General features: G+C 51.5%; 1 protein-coding gene across 2 annotated transcripts in view; it reads right to left on the minus strand.

The window, feature by feature from the left end:
* The window catches only part of KCNIP3 (potassium voltage-gated channel interacting protein 3), a 61,973-nt gene that overhangs the window by 3,660 nt on the left and 37,735 nt on the right, over positions 1-20,578 (minus strand). The window contains exons 3-6 of one of the 2 annotated variants that reach the window (XM_084900778.1): positions 4,523-4,647; positions 3,727-3,742; positions 3,370-3,440; positions 231-338 (exon numbers count right to left, since the gene is read on the minus strand). In XM_084900778.1, the coding sequence (XP_084756904.1) occupies positions 231-338; positions 3,370-3,440; positions 3,727-3,742; positions 4,523-4,647 (320 nt within the window). Of the gene's footprint in view, positions 1-230; positions 339-3,369; positions 3,441-3,726; positions 3,797-4,522; positions 4,648-20,578 lie in introns of both variants that reach the window. The other variant, XM_084900777.1, reaches the window with a different exon arrangement.

Here is a 20,578-nt window from a genome sequence, read left to right on the forward strand (position 1 = left end):
CCTAGGCCGAAGGGATGGTCCTAGGACACTTGCAGAACTGAACCCAGATGTGTAGTGAGGGGCACACAGCCCCATGCTCCCTGCAGCCAGGGGCCCAGGACAGAGCCCAGGAGAGGAGAAGCCCCTGGCGGCTGTCCCCCACCTGGTCTCTGGCGGGGAGGGGAGGCAGGACAGCCTGGGCAGCAGCAGTGGGGCCAGGAGGGCAGAGGGCTACGCCTCAGTCCCCGTACCTCTTTGGTGATGTAGCCGTCCTTGTTAATGTCGTAGAGGTTGAAGGCCCACTTGAGCTTCTCCTGGACTGTGCCTCGCAGGAGGATGGAGAGGCCAACCACGAAGTCCTGGGAGGGAGGGAGGGTGCGGGGTGACTCCAGATTCTGTTTCCAGTTCGCTGTGTGGCTTCCACTGAGTCACAGCTCTAGAGTGAGGGGCTTCCCTTACAGAGCAGGCAGGGACCATGAGGTTGACAGTGTGTACATATGTGTAAATGTGTGTAAATGTGTGTGTGTGTGTGTGTGTTTGGGATGACATGGTGGCTGATACTGATCATCTCAAATGTATGGTGTCTTAGACCACATGCATTGCTCTGACGGAGGACACCTGGGGGCACTCTTTCAGAAAGGGGCGCCCTCCCCGTAGTTTGCCAGGATCTGAGGATGCACAGTCAGGAAGGAGGAGCGGAGGCCTCCTGTGCTGCCGTGAGAACAGTGACAGTCAGAGGAGGCTGCCTCCTCGCATGTGGAGTGTTAGCTGCTATTTTCCAATGTCTGTAACCTGTAATCTACGGGACTCTTGACCTCGTGTGTGTTTAGGTGAAGAAGATGAAAGTGTGTCTAGGAAAACCGCGGACAGTCCTTGGAGTCGAGGGCACCGCTGACTCTTGCTGGCGGTTTCCTCAGCAGCGAAGAGTCAAAGCCTCTGAGTTCACACCCCTTTCTCTCCCCTGGGGTCTGACAGGCTCCCTGGGTTCTGACAACCACCCCATTCAGTGTCCCTCCGTGAGTGTCGTGCAGCAGCGGTGGCACCGGGAGAGAGGTGGTGGCACTGTGCCCTGTGAGCCACCGGCCCATCCTCGGTGACACACCGGTGGCCCCAAGTCCACAGCTTCCCAGTCTAAATCGCCAACCCACACAGCACAACCGTGGGCGGGGCCATGGCTAGTCCTGTGACTCCTTGGCCTTAAATCCGAGACAAAAGAAGCCTATCCCATCCACAGCCCCGCTCTGGGGCTGTCCCTGCAGCAGAGCCCGGGCTGAGGGGCTCCTATAAGCCACACAGTGACGCAGAGAGGCCTCCAAACTAAGACATCCAGGTGCCCCGAGGGGTGCCGGGTGGAGCACTGGGCAGGAGCTCGGCCAGGGGTGGGGCCGAGGGTGTGACTGAAGTTGCAGGCCTTCTTGGTTGCTCAGGGCACATCCTGTGTAGTCAGTCACCAGGAGCGGGTCACTTAGGGGGGGAGGTTAGGGGAGGGTAAAGGCAGTCACAGCTTCCCTGAGACACATGCCAGCCAGGACTCTTCAAGGGAGCAGGGCCTGCAGACAAGTGAGGTGGATGAGCAAGGCCCCGGACAGCATCTGCGTGCAGCACTGTCTGAGCCCAGGCGGGAAGGCCGGCCTCGGGCTCCCTCCTCTGGCCCAGCCCAGGGGACCAGGCGGGAGAAGGTGGGACCACGCTCCATGCTAGGTTTGCTGGTCTAGCCCATCTAGTTTCTGGTAGTCTTTGGTGAGGGCAGGGAAGTTTTCATATTTTCCCGTTTCAATCCATTTTCATTAATATGGGTCTTGTCTCTCAAGAACATACAAAAGCATCGGCATCCCTGCAAATGCCCGTAAACGGACCTGAGTTTCCATTTCCAGAACATGCTGAGTCTGAGCCGTGAGGGGGCCAAGTGCCACACAAACTTGCGGGACCCTCCTGGCCGGTGGGCGGTCCCTGGGGAGGCACTGCCCTCCTCCCTTCCTGGAAGAGCCTCCCCAAGCAGACCCCGGGATCAGGAGAAAGGTCGTCACGGAGAACACACACCATGTGGACGCAGAGGCGCTACCTCACATGCAGAGAAGCACACGGAAGGCCAAATGAACCAGAGGGGACAGCCTGAGAGGTGCCAGGCAGAGGGGCCTCAGCACCAGCACTCTCACCTCAGCCACTGACACAGCCCCCAAAGACCCACCACTCTAATAGTATCGAAAGAGCCCTCCCGAGGAGGGTGGCCACCAGAGAGGAACCTCGGCCTTCCTGGCACTGCCCCCTCCTGGCCCTTGGGCACAGAGGGGCCCTGCTGAGCAGTCTGAGCCTCTGATTTCAGAACGAGAGGAACCACCACAACGCCCTGGTGTGTCCCTCACACCAGCACCTTCCCACACCCCCTTCCCAGGCGTCTCAGGAGCCTCGAGAAGGATCTGCAGAAACTGGTCACAGCGAGGGGCCAAGGACAGTGAGTGTTCCCTGCTGTCTCCCCCTGTGCTGACGGGGTGTGCACTGTGTGCAGGTTCACGGAGAAGGGAAGCTGGAGGCACTGCACATGCACACACGCACAGGAGCCCTGAGCGTGGGCTGAGGGGGCAGACCCTGTGATCACCCAGGCCATGTCAGCAGCACATAGAGGAATGCAGCAATGTTAGGTGCTATCTTAAGGCTACTATTATCACACACACACACACACACACACACACACACACACCCTCGGCTGGTCCGCAGGCTTTCCTGTCACCGCCCTTGGCCCAGTGGTTATCGATCACGCCTGGCTCTCAGCATGGGTTTCCTCCCCTAAGAGGTTTCAGCTTTTCACCTGCAGCTATTTTTAGGGGCTTGGGCTCCACCGAGATGCCTCCTTCAAGTGATCTTGTGGCCTGGCCTGGGTGGGACCCATGGCCGCCCACAGGGCCAGGCGAGGCCCTGCTGCGGACACTGTGGGGGCAGGCTCCCCTTCCTGACAGCGGAGACACCAGGCTGGGCTGGCAGGAGCCTGCTCAGGCCAGGTGCTCTGTCTGTTTCCGACAACGGTGGGGAATTCTGGGGCTGGGCCTGCAGCCCACTGTCGGCACAGATCTCTCAGTGGGACCCCGTCCCTTTCTCCTCTGGAAGCTCACCCTGGGTCACTGCCACCTCAGGGTGCCCCAGTGGCTCTGGGCTCACTGGGCTGGGCTGGAAGACAAGGCTGGGAAGACAATGGCCAGACAACAAAACCAAATTCTACTGACTTCACAGGGAGGCCGGGCCAGCCGCACACAGTCCACCTGTTCTCCAGGGCACACGCGGGTCCATGTACATCAGGACCAGGCCTGACCCTCTAGAGAGCCCGAGGGTGTGGACCAGGGCGGAGGGACGCCTGGCCTGCCACGGGGGACATGGGAGGGAACAGCAGAGACCTACCTCGAAGCAGATGGCCCCATTCCTGTCAGCGTCGAAGGCGTTGAAGAGGAAGTGTGCATAGGTGGTGGCATCTGGAGGAGACAAGGGCACTGGCTGGGGTAAGGGGGGCCTCCTGGCAGCCAAGCCCCCACGTCAGGCAGCCCCACTGGGAGTCCGCCTGTGTCCTGAGCTGGGGTACCCCCTTCCAATGGGATAGAGGCAGCAGCAGGCCTCCAGGAAGCAAGTGGTGGCGGGGAGCACGGAGGCGGAGGTGAGGGTCCCCTCCCCGTAAAGGGACACCCGCCCTCTGCAGAACTGCCAGGGGACAAAGTGGGGGCTTTGGGAGAAGCAGGGGCAGGGGTCTGGCCTCAGACTCACCTCCCTGAGGGAAGAACTGTGCGTAAATGAGTTTGAAGGTGTCTTCATCCACCAGGCCCGAGGGACACTCCTGCAGCAGTAAGTCACCCTCAGCAGCCTCGGCCACCCCAGCCCCGCACCCTGACTCCTCCCTCGGGGCCCCCAGGAGAGCCTGGTGGTTGGGGGGTGAGGCAGGAGGGATAGGTGTGTGTGGGAGGAGAGGGGGGAGCTGGTCCCCTTGGGCTAATCTGGTCTTGTACACCCTTCCCTATGCCAGCACATAGACACAGAAAGAAGCCCAGGGCCTTCAGAACACTGACTCAGGGGCTTGGTCTACACCAGTGTTTCCCAAACTTCTCTCATGATGAGAATCACCTGGTGGAGTTGTTAAAACACAGATTCCTGAATCCCAACTAAGAAGTGCTAAACTAGAATTTTTGAGAACATATAGGTAAAATTGCATACCTAACTTAGTGCTCTGTATATAAAATCTGTCTTAGAGCACTAGTTAAGTATACAATTTTACCTATATGTTCCCAAAAATTCTAGTTTAGCACTTCTTAGTTGGGATTCAGGAATCTGTGTTTTAACAACTCCACCAGGTGATTCTCATCATGAGAGAAGTTTGGGAAACACTGGTCTACACACTCCCCAGATTGGTCTCCCACAAAGCATGAGCCTCATCAAGGCCCCAGAATATTTGCTGTTCCATGGAAGTTTCTAGAAGGCCTGCCTGAGCCAGAACTCCCCTTCCTGGAGGCAAAGGTAAAGGGGTTTGGTGGGTCAGGGCCTCTCCTGAGGGGTGGGGATCACTCACATTCTTGAAGCCCCTATAGAGGGACTGCAGCTCCATCTTGGTGAACTTGGTCTGTGCCTGCAGCTGCTCCAGCCCCTCTGGCTGGTGGCGCACCATGGACAGCTCCAGCTCACTGTCGCTGCTATCTGGAGGGGCACACAGACCCAGGAGGGTGGAACATGTTAAACCCCCACCATCCTTCTCCTCTTGCTAGGGAGAGGGTGCCAGTCCAGGGGCTGATTCGGGGGTGGAGGGAATCTCCTTGCATGAGTATTGTGTATACTCAGGCTTCACCCTGCACAAAGGGAGGGGCTATCGTGGAGCAGCACGCTCAGGCCACTCTGCCTCCCTGTCCTCACACACAGTGGGCCATCCCTACTCGTCTCACCTGCAGCGTGACCACCCTATTAGCCACACAGTAGGACAGGGGCTGGGAGCTAGCTCTGCCCTTGAAAGACACTGAACAAGGGGAGACAGGAGGGATAAAGACAGCAAGGCAGGCTCAAGGGACCCTCAACCTTCAAGACCCAATTCATGGCCACCCCCTCCATGCAGGCCTCCCTGACTTCTGCCAGGAATGGGGAGAGGACCCTCATGGCCCATTCAGCCTACCACACTGCTGCTTGGCTACATTTGGTGGGGGGACTTACTCACATTTTGACATGAGGTCAGATTTCAAAGGCCCATTGGGCAGGGACAGAGCTTTTCTTTAATAATAAGACATCCAAATATTAACTAATAGTAGCTGCCTCTCGGCAGCATGGGGAGAGCATGGATTTCAGATGATCTACTTTTTTATTTATCTTTTTTTTTTTTTACCTTTTCCTAAATTTTCTTGGTGTGGTATGTATCACTTTTATAATACAAAATAGAGCTATAGACAGAGAAGCACTGAGTACCTACACCTGCTGAGCAACCTGATCACATAATTGCAGACCTTCCCACCACACTGTCACCAGCCCCGCCTGCCCAGGCACCCCACACAATTATGGGTCTGTGGTAATCAGTAGCCCCTTGGCACTGCCCGCCTGGGCCCACAGAGCCCAGAACAGTGCCAGGCATGGAGTACTGCTAACCTGAGCCCTTAGACCCCTGTACTGGACCTGCTCCATGCCCGACCTCTCCCAGAAGCACTGCCCACTCTCACTAACCCAAGAGCAGCCTGCAGACTGCCCAGCAAGTGGGCTCTCTTGCCTTGGTCATGCACACTCCCAGTCTCCAAGACAGATATTTCATACCTTCCTCTCTTTGAACTGCCAATACCTCCTCCCCATCCTGCCCCTCAGGTTGCTTCCTATATCACCAAGAAAATAGAAGCCATAGAAGAAAATTTTCGGCCACAACACAGATCCATCTACCTGCATCTGGCCCAGACCTCCACTTTTCCTCCTTCTCTGGGGATGAACTGTCCCTGTTCTTGGCTAATTCCTCCACTTACACAGTGGGTACAGTCCCTTCTCACCTATTCAAGCATGAGGCCCTAGAAATTCTCCCCACTCTTTCCGCTCTCCTTACCATTATTCTTTCCTCGCTTGAGAATCATCCTATCATCATATGGACACCTGGCAATCCTCAGTCAAGTTTAGTATAGGCAAACCTTGCAAGCCAGCAATTCTACTCTGGGTTCTAATATCCCAAATAAAATCGTACCCAGCTAAGGGGACATGTAGAAGAATGCTCATGGCAACTGTATTTTTTAGGGGGAGCTGGAGGCATCCCAAGAGTTTGTCAAAGACAGGATGGGGAACCACATTATGAGGGATGCATACCAGGAAGCACTTGCAGTGGAATAGAGGTATACCTCAATACACAAATCCAAGAAGCTCAGTGAATCCCAAGAAGGAAAAAGAAAAAGACAAACACATGTAAGAACAGAACAGTCAAGTTGAAGAAAACCAAAAGTAAAGAGACAATTTTTAAAAAATCCAGTGGAGAAAGGGAGACTCTAAAAAAGAAGAACAATAAAAAAAAAACACCTAACTTCTCACAAGAAATTATGTAGGCCAAGAGACAACAGAGCAACACTTCATACTGATGAAAGGAAAAATATGATAACCTGGAATTTTATTTCGATTGATAATATCCTTAAAAAAAAAAAAAAGGTGAAGTTTAGGCATTTTCCAGTAAATCAAACATGTCAAACTCAAAGGCTAACACAGTCCAAATAAATAAGGTTTAAAAGCTTCAATTTCCATAGAAATGTAGGTTTATTTTGATAGAGACATGCTGAATACAAAGGGTTGAAATAAGTGAGTCATTGTTAGCATAAAATAGAACATTTTAATAAAAATTAATTTTTTTCTTGAACATTAACTTACCAGACACTGAATAACTGCACAAATTAATAAGTGTAATGCAAATAAACCTATTTTTCTTATTCTCCGAAAGTGAAATATTTCCAGTTGTGCACACCAAACAAGTCACTCCAGACTAATGACGTGGCAATTAGCTGCTAAAATATTCTCTGCTAGTATTTGTGGAGAGAAATGGTGCACCTGTGCATAAGGGAAATGAATGCAACACAATTATAGTAATCAGTTATTAGTGAACATTGTAGTTCGTTATTAATAATTATGTATAACAGGATATTGTAAAAATTAAGTTACAAAATTTTTATTAAAACGTTTTTTACATACCATTATATTGGCTCAGCCACAAAAATATTCATTGTGGGCCGCATGCGACCCTCGGACCGGGAGTTTGACATGCTTGCAGTAAATGAATGCTAGGGAGTTTGCAGTCAGCAGAATTGCATTACAAGAAATGCTAAAGGAAATATTTCAGGATGAAGGAAAATGGTATCAAATAAAAATCAAGATCAGCAAGAAAATAAGAGGAAATATTTTGAATTGAATTTTTGAAAAGATAACATCAAAATTTGTGGCATGCAGATAAATTAGAGTGAAATTTAAAGCATTAAATACCTATTTTAGAAAAGAAGAACGTTTCTAAATAAATAAGCTTCCCCCTAAGGTTAAGAACAGGCAAGAATATCTGCTCTCTCCTCTCCTATCCAACATCATGATGAAAGTAGTAATCAATGCAAAAGGTGTTGGGTGGCAGAGGAGGAAGAAAAGAAAAAAGAAAAAAAAAAGCAAGAATTAGATTAGAAAGAAAAAAATCAAACTATCTTATTTTCAGATGACATGATTATGTATAATCCCAAATAATGTACAAAAATAACTCTCTAATAAGTGAGCTTAGTAAGGTCATAAGTTACAAAGTTAACACAAAATTGGTCACATTTCTATAGACCAGCAATATACAATTGGAAACAAAAATTTAAAAACAATACTATTTGCAATTGCTTGCCCCACAAATGAAATACTTAGGTAAAAATCTAACAAAACATGCACATAATCTGAATGCTGAACACTACAAATGCTGATGAAAGAAACCACAGAAGACTGAAATAAGTGAAGAGACAACCATGTTCAGAGATTGAAAAATCCAAAATCATAAAGATGTCAGTTATTTCCAAAATTATCTACAGATTTAACAGAATTCCAATAAAAATCCTGGGAAGATTTTTTTATATGTACACACAATAATTCTAAAATTATAGATGTACACACAATAATTCTAAGATTTATAGGGTAAAGGAAACAGAATAGCTAAAATAGTTTTGAAAAAGAATCAAGGGGAAATCAGTCTATCTGACTTTAAGATTTATTATACAATATAATAACCAAGACTGTTTGGTGTTTGAGGAGAGATAGACACATAGACCAATGCAACAAAACAGATAACCCAGAAACAGAACCATACAAATATAACCAGCTGATTTTTTACAAATGTGCAGCGGAGAAAGAATAATTTTTTAATAGATGGTACTAGAAAATTGAACATCCATTACCAAAAAAATGGACTTTGACTAAACATTATATCTTATACAAAAATTAACTCAAAATGAGGCACAGATTTAGATGTAAGACATGTAACTATAACACTTCTGGAAAAATAACATGGAAGAAAATCTTCATGGCCTAGGTTTAGGCAAAGCATTCTTCATGGCCTAGGTTTAGGCAATGACATCAACAGCAAAATCATAAAAGAAAAAATTGATAAACTGCACTTTTTAATGAAAAAGTAAAACTTTTGCTCCATAAGACAGACTGATAAATAAAAAAATAAACTACAGACTGGAAAAATATTTGCAAATCACATATCTGACAGAATTTATAAACAACTCTTAAAATCCATCAGAATTAATAAATGGGCAAAGGACTTGATCAAACACTTTACACAAGAGGATCTACAGATGACAAGTAAGTACAAATAAAGGCATTTAACATCATTTGCAAACTAAAACCATAACAATATATTAGAATCACTTAACTAACAAATACTGACAGCGTCAAGTGATGTTAAGGAGCGGAGGAGCAGGAACTGTTATACTTTGTTGACAGGAATGACAGTGGTGGTGACCTCTGGGAATCAGTGAGGCAATTTCTTATAAACATACTCGTCCCCCGTGACCCAGAAATCCCACTGCTGGTTATTTACCCAAATGAAATGAAGCCTATTATATTTCCACAATAATTTATGTCCATATCTAAAGCAACTTAATTCACAGTCGTCAAAACCTAAGATAGCCCAAATGCACTTGGACCAGTGAATGGATAACTGAACTGTGTCACATCCACACAGTGAAATACTCCTCGGCAATGAATGTGAGCAAACTTTTGATAGCCACACAACAGGGGCAAATCTCAAATGCATTGGCAAGTTAAAGAATCAGACTCAAGAGGCTACCTAATGTAAAATGCCAATCACACAACATTTTGGAAAATGTGAAATTATAGAAATTATAGAGAAGGAGAATATATCAGGGGCTGGGGGCAAGGAATGGACTAACTACAAGATGAGGGAATTGTTTACGGTGATGGGCTTGTTCTATAGCTTGGTGGTGGTAACATGACTATGCATTTGCCAAAATTCACAGGTCTGGGAGACACCAGACACATGCATGCACAGAGGAAAGACCACAAGAGGACACAGTGAGAGGCGGCCATCTGCAAGCCAGGGAGAGAGCCTGAGAAGGAACCAAACCTGATGGCATCTTGACCTCTGATTTCTAGTCTGCATATGAATGAGAAAAATAAACTTGTGCTGTTAAAAACAAACAAAAACAAAACCAAAAAAATCATAGGCCGGGGCACCCAAGCAAGCAAATGGCACTATATGTAAATTATAAAAAATAAAAATTAGAATAACAGCTCCAGGGGAGGAAGAAATGGGGGAATAAAAGGGAAAGGGAAAAATAAGAGAGAGGTTTTAAATGAGTCAAGACTGACACTGTCACCAAAACTGGTTTGGCTCAGTGGACAGAGCGTCGGTCTGCGGACTGAAAGGTCCTGGGTTCAATTCCAGTCAGAGGCATGTACCTTGGTTGCGGGCACATCCCCAGTAGGGGGTGTGCAAGAGGCAGCTGGTCGATGTTTCTCTCTCATCGATGTTTCTAACTCTCTATCCCTCTCTCTTCCTCTCTGTAAAATATCAATAAAATATATTAAAAAAAAAAAAAGACTGACACTGTCCCATGAACTAAAGAGCCTAAGTAACCTAATCCTTTTCCTCAAAAGCCAAAAAATAAAATAAAACAAAAATCCTGGATATACATATCCAGGGGTGGGCAAAAAGTAGATTTTCAGTGGTGAGTTCATGAAACACAGTTTATTTTTGTATTATTATGTATTTACTTGTGATTGTATTATTCATAAACCTACTCTTTATTATTGTATTACTAGAGGCCCAGTGCATGAAAATTCATGCACTGGAGGGGGGGTTCCCTCAGCCTGGCCTGCCCCCTCTCACAGTCCAGGAGCCCTCAGGGGCAGGAGGCGACCTGGAGATCAGGGGAAGGCAGATGCCCCATCACACCTCTGCTGCTGCCTCTGCCGGCAGCACAAGCCTCAGCAGGCCCTGATTATCTGAGCCTCAGACGGCCCTGGGTGGCTGGGCAGCCAACATATGAGACTTGCCTGCACCTTAGGCTGGCCCTGGGCAGCTTGGGGGCTGAGGGGACTGGGCGCTGCCATCTTGTGGCTGTGGATGCTGCCGTCTTTGAGAGCGGGGCACTCAATTAGCAATGTCCCTCTTTATTAGATAGGATTTTTTTTTAATAAAACTCTTAAAAATATATTTTATTGATTTTTTACAGAGAGGAAGGGAGAGAGATAGAGAGTTAGAAACATCTATGAGAGAGAAACATCGATTAGCTGCCTCCTGTACACCCCCCACTGGGGATGTGCCTGCAACCAAGGTACATGCCCTTAGACCAGAATCGAACCTGAGACCTTTCAGTCCTCAGGCTGATGCTCTATCCACTGAGCCAAACCAGTTTCGGCTAAAATAAATATTTATTGTTGAAAGTATTACATATGTTTTCTTTTGTCCCCCCATTGACCCTTCAGTTCACCCCTCACCCCCCACCCCAGGTCTTTAGCACCCTATTGTCTGTGTCCCTGGGTCATGCATCTATGCATACATGTACACCTTAAATTTATGCAGTGTTATATGTCAATTATATCTCAATAAAGCTGGAAAACCAAAAAAATGATATGCTCATTTCAATTCTGAGCAAAGATGAAACCAAATGTTAGCCAACTTAATCCAACAGTTTTTTCAAAAAGTAAAAGTGCAACCTGATCAAGAAGATTTTACCTGTAAGAGAATAAGGAGGGAAAAATCATTGAAAATCCAAAAGGGCACTGATAAATATCGGCATCTGTTTCTAATTAAAACAAACAAAAACTCTTAGCAAACTAGGAATTCAAGAGAACTGTCTTAACTTGATGCAGCTTTCATTTGCAAATCACATATTTATCTGCAGGCCATTGGATTTAATGGCAAAGTTAAGACACATTCTCTTTAAGATCTGGGCTGCCATCACAAGGTTGGCCTTAATCGTCACTAATTGCTGTCTTACCAATGCTCTACAAAAATTTTTTAAAAAGAAATAAAGAAATAAACGATGTGACAGAAAGTAAAGGAAACACTAACATTACTTGTCAATAATAGGGCCCCCAGGGACCAAAAGAATCAATATACATGAGAATTTGGTTGCCAGATGCAAAATTAATTTATAAAAATCAATAACAATTTTCTACACCAGTAATAACCACTTAGAAAATATAATAAAAAGGTAACATTCATAATATCAATAAAAACTAAAAAGTACCTAAGCATTAATCAAAACTCAAAGGACCTTTGTATAGTCAGATATCTGAAGACATGAGACATTCCATTTTAGATAGGACCATATAATATCATAAAGATTTCATCTCTCCCCAAAGTAATCTGTAAATTCAGTACATTCTTTTTTTTAATATATTTTATTGATTTTTTACAGAGAGGAAGAGAGAGGAATAGAGAATTAGAAACATCAATGACAGAGAATCATCAATCAGCTGCCTCTTGCACACCCCCTACTGGGGATGTGCCCGCAACCAAGGTACATGCCCCTGACCGGAATAGAACCCGGGACCTTTCAGTCTGCAGACAGACGCTCTGTCCACTGAGCCAAACCGGTTTTGGCTCAGTACACTCTTAATCAAAAAATCTAGTTGGCCTTTCTGAGGCTTGATAAATTTACTCTGAAATGTAGAACGAGGAATAAAAGGTCCATTAAATTCTGGAAAAGAGGAGTACAGAGGGAGCTTCCCCTATCAGATACTGGTACACACTGCAGTCACTGTGTTAAAATTGTGTGGTTGGTGCAAGAACAAGCAAACCCACAAGCAGAACAGGGAGCTCAAAAAAAGAGGCATAGAGGGGGCAGGAGACTGAGGAGAGGTCAGATTGTGTGGTCGATGGAGTTAGAAAAGCTGGCTCCCCACATACAGAACACGAATCTGGATCCCTTTATGCTACGTGCAAAAGTGGGCTCCAGGTGAACTAGGACCCGAATAGAAAAGGTGAGCTGCACAATTCAAATAAAATGTATCTTGCTAACTACCTGGTAGGGAAAGACTTCTGAAAACGTCAAAAGCTCAAAGCATAAAGGGAAAAAAATTTAAAAATTCAATCCCATTAAAATGAAGGATTTCTGTTCAACCAAGGCCAGTTAAGGACACTCAGCAGAAATGGGAGAAGACAATGTCCATGCTCACAGCTGACAAAAGAAGAATGTCTAAAACAGATCATCATCGGAGAGGAGACCCCTGAGCTAAGATGCAGAGCTCAGAAAGCAGAGCCATTGCTTCTGGCAGAAATGACCGAGCCCAAGTGACCGCAGGGTCACACACCACTGACTGTGCTAGAAGTTAGTGGGCAAGGAGGAGGCACTTGCCAAGCTCTTTACCACCGTGCGCATCTGTCCTCCGTAAGGTGCAGGCAGGCACCTGTCCCCACTGGCCCAGGCCACTGCCTGCTGGGCTGGCTCTGGGGGAAGGGAAGGGAGAGATGGGCTTGGCGGCGTGGTTTCTGGTCTCTGCTGGACGGGGAAGTGGGCTGGAGCCCCAGGATTGATGTTGCTATAGACCCCGCCCCCTACTCTCTGGCTCAACTGTTGCTTATCTGGACACAGTCGGTGGTGCGTGACCCCGGGGGTCCTTGGGGCCAGGTTCCTTCCGCCCGAAGCCATGGGAGCCGACACAATATGCTCCTCTGTGCCGTGCCTGCTTCCTGAGCTTTGCTCACACTCACACAGTTGGTTCTCACAAGGCTTGTGAGTGGGACTCTTCCCACTTTAGATTTGACCCAGGCGGCTGCTTCCACTCTGAGCTCCTGACACCTGTGCTGTAGGAGGCTGGGGCACACACGGCCCCCGCAGCCTTGCAGAATCCGACACGCGCACGCAGTGTGCCAAAGTTCAGAAAGGTCCTGGCTCTGCCACTTTCCGGATGGGTATCCTTGGCAAGTCAGTTCCTCTCCCTGAGCCTCAGTCTCCTCATCTGTAAAATGAGCCTAAAATGAGGACAGGATGCTGACACGCACAGAGTGCCTGAGAGAGCACTCAAGAGCTGCTGGCTAGCCGTTGTCATCAGCACCCTAAATCTGAAAACTGTCAGGGCCAATGTACACTGATGGACTTGCAGTGTACCAAGAGCGGCGGCCCCTGCCAGAGGCAAGCGAGCCCAGGACACCCCAAGCAAATCCAACATTGGTAGGAGAGGGTGCTGGGGGGGAGGGAGAGGAGAAGAGAGGTGAGCCAGGAGGGCGTGGGTGGAATACAGTGGCCCAAGCCAAGAGTAGCCACAGGTCTTCCAGGCTTGTGGGGGGCCTGTTTCTCTGTTTTCAGTGTCCATATGGAAAATGACAGGTTCCTGAGTAGAGAAGCTGGGGATTAAGAAATTAAAGAATGAAAGAAGAGACCAAGAGGCAGAAATAGATTCATCAAGCTGGGCGCTAGGTGGGCGCCATCTTCTCTGATGGAGAGGCAGCGAGCACTGAGCCACACAGCGGGTTTATTTTATAGGGTCAAAGGAGCTTATTTGCATTCTTAACTAGGCCCTAGCATTACTGGATTTACATATCTAGACCCGCCCCTGCTGACTCCTGGACAAAGGTACTCTGCCAGTGCCTTGGGCTCAGCTAACAATTTAAAGAATGCCCATGTGCCTTCTCAGGCAGCCCTCTACATAAGCTCCAGGTCCCCGTGGCAAGGCCAGGCCCCATGGGTGCCGTGGGAAGGAGGCAGCTATGGAGAATGGGGCTGCGCTGGAGGAACAGTGGTGGTGGGCCAGGCCACGCACCAGTCTGTTATGGGCATGCCCCATGCTCCCCTTCCCTCCTCTTTTCTCTTCAGCCATCTACACTCCGGCCTCACAAATGAGCCTGCAGACATTACCACATGTCCTCTGAGGGCTATTAGTCTAGAACTTAGCAAACCTGAACTGAGATAAGAAGCAGCCAGAGTCAAGCCTTGGGCCCCAGGTGTGGACACAAAGGTCTGGAGTCAGGGCTCTGTTGGTCTTGAGAACAAGGCTGGTCAGCCGAGGTGTGCCCCAGCCCTCGGAGGGTCTTAGAGCTGAGTTCCACTTGTAATTTTGCAAAGTGTGGTTGTTGACCCCACCTCTCTGAAGTGCACGGGGAAGTAGTCTATTGCTATCCTCATTCCGCAGATGTGGAAACTACAGTGCCCCAAAGTCACCCAGTGAGCTGGTGACCAGCCAGGCCGGAACTCCCCCTGACAGGTCACCAGAGGCAGAGACTGACAGCAGACCAGGGCAGAGAGAGGGAGGCCTTTCAACTTCTGCATCTATTTCTAGAAACCTGCATCCCTACAACCTGGATCCATTAGTTCCTAACAATCCCCAGGGGCCTCATAACTCCGGTCTGGTCTCTTCAGATGAGCACTACGGAGGCTCAGAGAGGACAAGAGAGACATCCCTCTGTGTGTGTGTGTGTGTGTATGTACACACTCGTACATGCGCACATACACAGGCTTGGAGAGAACTTGGGCACCAGTTCCCTTCCCTTCGTGCCAGCCCACATCCAGGCTGGAGCCCAAGGGCTAGGGCTCCTCACAGCCCATCTGACAGTCCCTTAGACACTGCCCAGCCAACGGCCCTCCCAGGCACTACCAGGCCCCACTCCCCATCAACAAGGAGCATCGGAAACTACAGCCCTCTCCCTGTGGTGCAGGCAGGGGCCTGTCTGAGGGAGAGGATGTTTTCAGCAGTGAATCACTTCTGTTAGTACAACTCGTCCCTGTGTTACTCGTTATGGATGTCAGCAATAGTTCACCAAGCCTGTGCATTTATCACACACCAAGAACAGTTCTGGGGCCGTGACAGCCCCCCTGACCAGTTACAAGTCAGCCACAGCGTAATGGGGCAGGAATTATTACTGGCCCCACTTTATAGAGCGTCAAACTGAGGCTCAGAAAGGTTAAGCGAGATTTACGGCCAGTATGTGTGGGTGACAGACTCCTGGCTGACTCTGAGGTGCTATGCTCCTCCCACAGCATCCAGACTCCAGAACTTCAGGGGAACAAGTGGGCAAATATTGCAGAAAGAGAAACTCATTTGAGCCTGAGGTGGGTGTTTTAACGGGTTGACTAGAGCACCTGTAGTGCTGTGCGTACTCTCCACCTTGTGTAGAAATCCATTCTCCTTAGGAATCACGACAGCTGACTTCAGTCTGGCCCACACCTGTGAGCAGGATGCCCCGTAGCACCTTCACCCACATTCCTGACTGTCCTACGGCCGCCCACCTGCCAGAGCAGCCCCTGGGAGCACAGCCTTCGTGGTCCACCCGGGGAGGGAGGCGAGACCCCCCACACCTGCCACACCTATCCTGGTAAGGGATAGAGACTGAGGATATGCTAGTGCCTGGCAAGAAGCGGGGTTCCACAGCAGTGTGGAGTGCTCAGCCCCCCACCTCAGCCCAAGTGCCCGCATCGCCCACTAGGCCCCCCATGGCAGACTGCCCCTGCCTGGGTCACATCCAGCCAATGCAGACCTGGCGTGGACAAGCTTCCTCTCCAGGTGTGAAGTTTAAGGTGATGTCTCTCAGAACCAACCCAGCAAGTTTCTTCTATCTGGGCCTGCCGAATGCACCTAGAAAAGGTGTGATGGAGCAGGATGGGCTTTGAAGGGCACATGGCATGAACTTCAGGTAAAGAAGGCAGAATGGAGGGAAAGCCTGGCTTCCTGGCCCTGTGCCCTTTTTGCCCTCAGCAGCCCTTTGCAGGGATTGGGGTCCATCCCCAAGGGGCTGCGGGCAGTTGGGAGACAGGGCCAGGTCCCCTCCCTCCCCTCCCCGGGCCCCCGGGGTTAAGTCCCAGGAGCTGGACCCTGGCAAGGTCAGCAGAGCGCTGAGGCAGGTGGATGTCCATCCTCCTCTGAGAGGACAGCAGGGGAACACAGGTGACATGAGCAGGACCGGCTGGCCCCTTCCCCGAAGTCCAGGGGTACAACTGCCTCTGGTACTGCGGGAGGCAGGTCACAGCCCTGGTGAGTCAAGGTCCCCTTCAGGATGGGTGTGCCCTGCAGGGGCTCCTCCCCCAGCCGGCCTTTGGTTAGCAGGCACCACGGGCTGAAGCAGGCCTCTGCCAGGGGTCTGGGGGAGCCGGCAGTGTCTGATTTAAGAGTAGGTTTGTCTCCTCTGTTAATATTTTATTGGGGCAGAAAGGTGGCGCCTGAGGATTTGGTTACTGATCCCGTGGGCCTGAGCTTCGCCTGGTGTTGGATGGGGGCGAAGGGACAGCCGGGAACGCACAGCAGAGGCCGTATGTTACTCACCGCCCAGCACCCAGGGCGGAGGGTCTTGCAAGCTTCACCCTCTGCACCTCCGGCCACCGGGCGGCCCAAGCCGCTCTGCTCACCGCGGACACTCAGACCGGGAGGCCTGAGACGGCCGGGGCTGCGGCTCACGGTGCCACCTGGCACCCCGCTCACACCCACCTTAAGCCCCGCAGCTCCGTTCCCTTGGAGGCCACTCCGGCCCAAGACCTCTCTGACCCCTTAGCCCCAGGCCAGCGCCCCGGAGCCGGGAGGCGGCCGGGCGGCGGAGCTAGGCGTGCCCAACCGGAGGCGTGCGGCTCCCTCCCCACGGACGCCGGCCCTGGCCCAGGGCAGCGGGCCGGGAGCACACGGTACCTTCCATGGAGATGGGCTCCAGGATGCCGAACTGCTTGAGCACGGCGATGAACAGCAGCACCACCACGGCCATGGCGCACAGCTCCATGCCCTGGATGCCCATGGCGGCCCGCGCGCTGCCTCCGAGGCGCCGGGCCGGTGTCGCCCGCCGGCTCTGGGGGAGGCTGCGGCTCACATGCCCCCAGCAGGCGGGGCTGCGGGTGTCTGCGGGGCCGGGGCCCCGCACAGGGCGGCGGCGGAGAGCTGGGCCCGGCCCGGAGATGCGACGCAGCGCGGCGGCCGATCCGGGGCGCAACTTTCTGAGTCAGTCGGCAAACTTTGAGGCGCGGAGGCGGCGGCGGCGGCGGCGGCGGCGGCGGCGCGGGCCAGAGGCGCCTCCATGCCCCGCACAGGCGCCGCGCCTTTCGCCCCCTCTCCGGCCAGGCGGCAGCAGGTATGCGAGGGTCCCGGCCCTCCTGGGCACCCAGCCTCCATCGCGGCTCCCGCACGCTCATTGGCCTGGGCGTGGCGACCACCCTGGAGGCGTCCCCTCAGGCCCCCCCACCACGGCCGGGAAGGGCGGGGGGAGGCGGCCCCGCCCCGAGAGGTTCAGCCCCGGACGGAGCCTGGCTCCGGGCCACCGCTTCCCCGCCAGCCCCGGGAGGCCGCGGGCCGGGTGGTTCCCCCTCCCGAGCAGGGAGGGACTGGGAAGCAAGAGCGCAGCACCGCTGCCTGGAGGCGAGGCTTCCCCCTCCGGGATGAGGTGCGCAGACTGGCCGCCGCCGCCGCACGGAGCTGGCCTTCGAAGGATCCGGGAGCCCACCGGCCCGGGGTTTTCCATAGTCCAGCCCTCAGCCGGAGGTTAAACTTGACCCGGGTCTCCAAAATTCTTCAGTTCTGGAAACCCGGGTGCGCTCGGGGCTTTAAGAGGTCGTGTGGACTTTTGGCACCAGAGTCCGCGAAGCTGAGTTCAAGTCCTGCCTTAGCTGCGGAACCTCAGCTCCTCCGGGAGGGCCTGTTGCCTTCCCAACTGCGGGGAAGAGCGAAGTGCGTGCCGAGCGCTCCGCGCGGGCCGGGCAGAGAGGGCAGTTAGTTTGTGGATTGCCTTTTTCCTGCCCGGGGCACTAGGTGGGAAAGAAACGCGGCAGAAAGGAAGGAGAAATGAGGGGAGATGAGGGGCGTGGCAGGGCGGAACCCGGGATCCCGGAGTCAAGGGGCTGGAGCCTCTGCTCTCTGCTCCTCCGGTGGGCGCTGCGCTCCATCCTGGGCTTAGGGACCGAGGCGCGCACGGCGCTGCGGACAAGTTCTGTCCTCCCCGAACCCTCGTGGAGGGAAACCCAGACCCGGTCCACGCCCAGGAGCGTGAACCCTGTTTGCACCTGGGACCTGAACAATCGCAACTCCCACTTAGGGAACCTCTGCAACGCATTCATTCTGTCATCACAAATCCTGAGCGGGCACTTGTGTCCCAGCGCCAGCACAGAGCTCGGTGGGAAAGCGCAGCTGTGCGCGGAGGGCCCCCTGGAGCTAGTGACAGGAGCCAACTCGCTAGGGTTACCTGTCACCCTCGAGGGCACCCCAGGAGGCATTTCTTTTCCCCTGTTGTGCAGAGGAGGAAAGCGGGACCTAGAGCGTGGATTAGGGTGAGGACACGGGTGCAGCTTCTGTGGAAACGGAAGGGGAGGAGGCTGCTCAGCGCCTCACTTTGGGCCGAGCAGTTCAACCTCAGGATTTAACACTAGTTAACAGTCTGAGTTGTTGGAGACATTTTTAAAGCACCGTAAACACAGTTTTCCATTCCATTGCAGTGGGATGCAATGAGTCTCCAATGGCCAAAGGCAGTGTAAGCAGAGAGGCTAACGTGTGGGACCAGGCAAGTTACTAGAGTGTGTGAAAGTCTCCAAAGTGAGAGCCTCGCTGGGTGGGGCCGAAGGGGCCGGCATGGCCCTTTAAGGTGTGTTCTGAAGCTGGGTGTGTCCAGGGTGCCAGATGAGAGAGTGGTGGGAGGACAGAGAACCAAGCAAGCAAAGGACGCCATCTTGGGGTCCTCTTGGGGCTTTCCCAGCTCTGCTCTCCTGCCTCGGTTTCCCCGGTGCTCCTGCACATCTTCCCTGTGAAAGCTTCAATGGCTGCCCATAAACACTGAGCTATAAACAAGACATTGATCCCCTGGCTCTGCAGCGTAAAATATTAACGATGCCTAAGTAGATAGCAGGGCCAAGAGCAGAACGTCTGCTCAGCATCGGCTGCCGGGCTGTGGGCCTAATGGATGGAAGCTGACTCCCTGCTCACTCACCAGTTTGGGGCCTGCCAGCTCTGAGGCCAGTCCCAGTCCACTGAGGCTGGGCTGGTGGCTCTGTCACACTGGCTTCTCCCTTAGATCTGGAGGGCGAGGCAGGCACAGACAAGCCCCCAGGGCCCAGGGGCACCCCACATGCAAGAAGTGCCCAGCCAGGGCTTCCCCAGCCACCTCTGGCTCCCCTACCAGGGTCCATTTGCCCTAGCATGCATTCATCCCTCCCCAAGACCCCCAGGGCCTCCTGTGGCAGAGGGTATGACAGTTTCCTGGCCAGTTCCCTGCCTTGGGGAAGGAGTGGGCTAAGAGGAGGGGCACAGAGAAATCTCTGCAGGTCAGGGTGCTGAGGGCTGCCACAGACAGAGGTAGGGAAGGGTGAAGGCCCCTGAGTAGGGAGCAGCTCACTCTTCCTCAGCTGAGTGGGAAAACTGGGGCGAGCTGGCACTTGAAGATCTCAGGATGTCTGGGAAGCCCAGAGAGGCCCTGGTGTCTTGATCTAACTTAGAAAGTTCTTAGAGACCCAACAGCTATGGGCAGGATAAGGCACACTCCACACCTAGGCTTGCACCCCCCGCCTGAGCTCATGGTCTTCCTTTTGTCTGGCACACTGATGATGTCACTCCAGTTCTGTCAGCAGGAAGCCACCCCAGATCACACCACACTGTGTTAACCCCCTTCTCCTCAGAGACCCCAAGGCCTCTGCTGCCTGGCCATGTCATTCTGCATTGAGTTTCGGCTGTTTGCCCAGACGACTTCCATGTCACCATGCTTTCTCATAAATAACCACAGCTGCATGTCAACTCCTGGGGAGTGGGATCCAACCATTGGACTAAGATTCATTGCATGCCCCCACCCTACTGGTCCTGGCCACCTAGCTCCCTAGGAGGTTTTTACTCTTAAGGGAGGGACTAGACCAGGTAGATATTGTTCCAGAAACACATTCCCTGCAAATAGCTCAGTAAGTTGTTCCTGAGCGAAGGCTTCCCTTGGTTCCCATGCATTCTACTGGGCAGAACAGCCCAGTAGAATTATTAATTATTAAATAAATTAAATAATTATTAAAAATTATTTAATTTATTTATCCTTCTTATCTATAAATATAAAAGGCTCATATGTTAAGCATCCGTCCGGGTAATAACAATGCCTGGCTTCCTCTCCTGGTGACAACTAGCTTCCTTGCAGTTTCTTCAGCTCAGGAACATGCCTTGCTTTATAGCCAGGTGGAAACATTTTACACTTTAACCAAATGTATGT

This window comes from Pipistrellus hanaki, assembly GCF_964339955.1.
Source record: "Pipistrellus hanaki genome assembly, chromosome: 12".
In the NCBI taxonomy this organism is placed as follows: domain Eukaryota; kingdom Metazoa; phylum Chordata; class Mammalia; order Chiroptera; family Vespertilionidae; genus Pipistrellus; species Pipistrellus hanaki.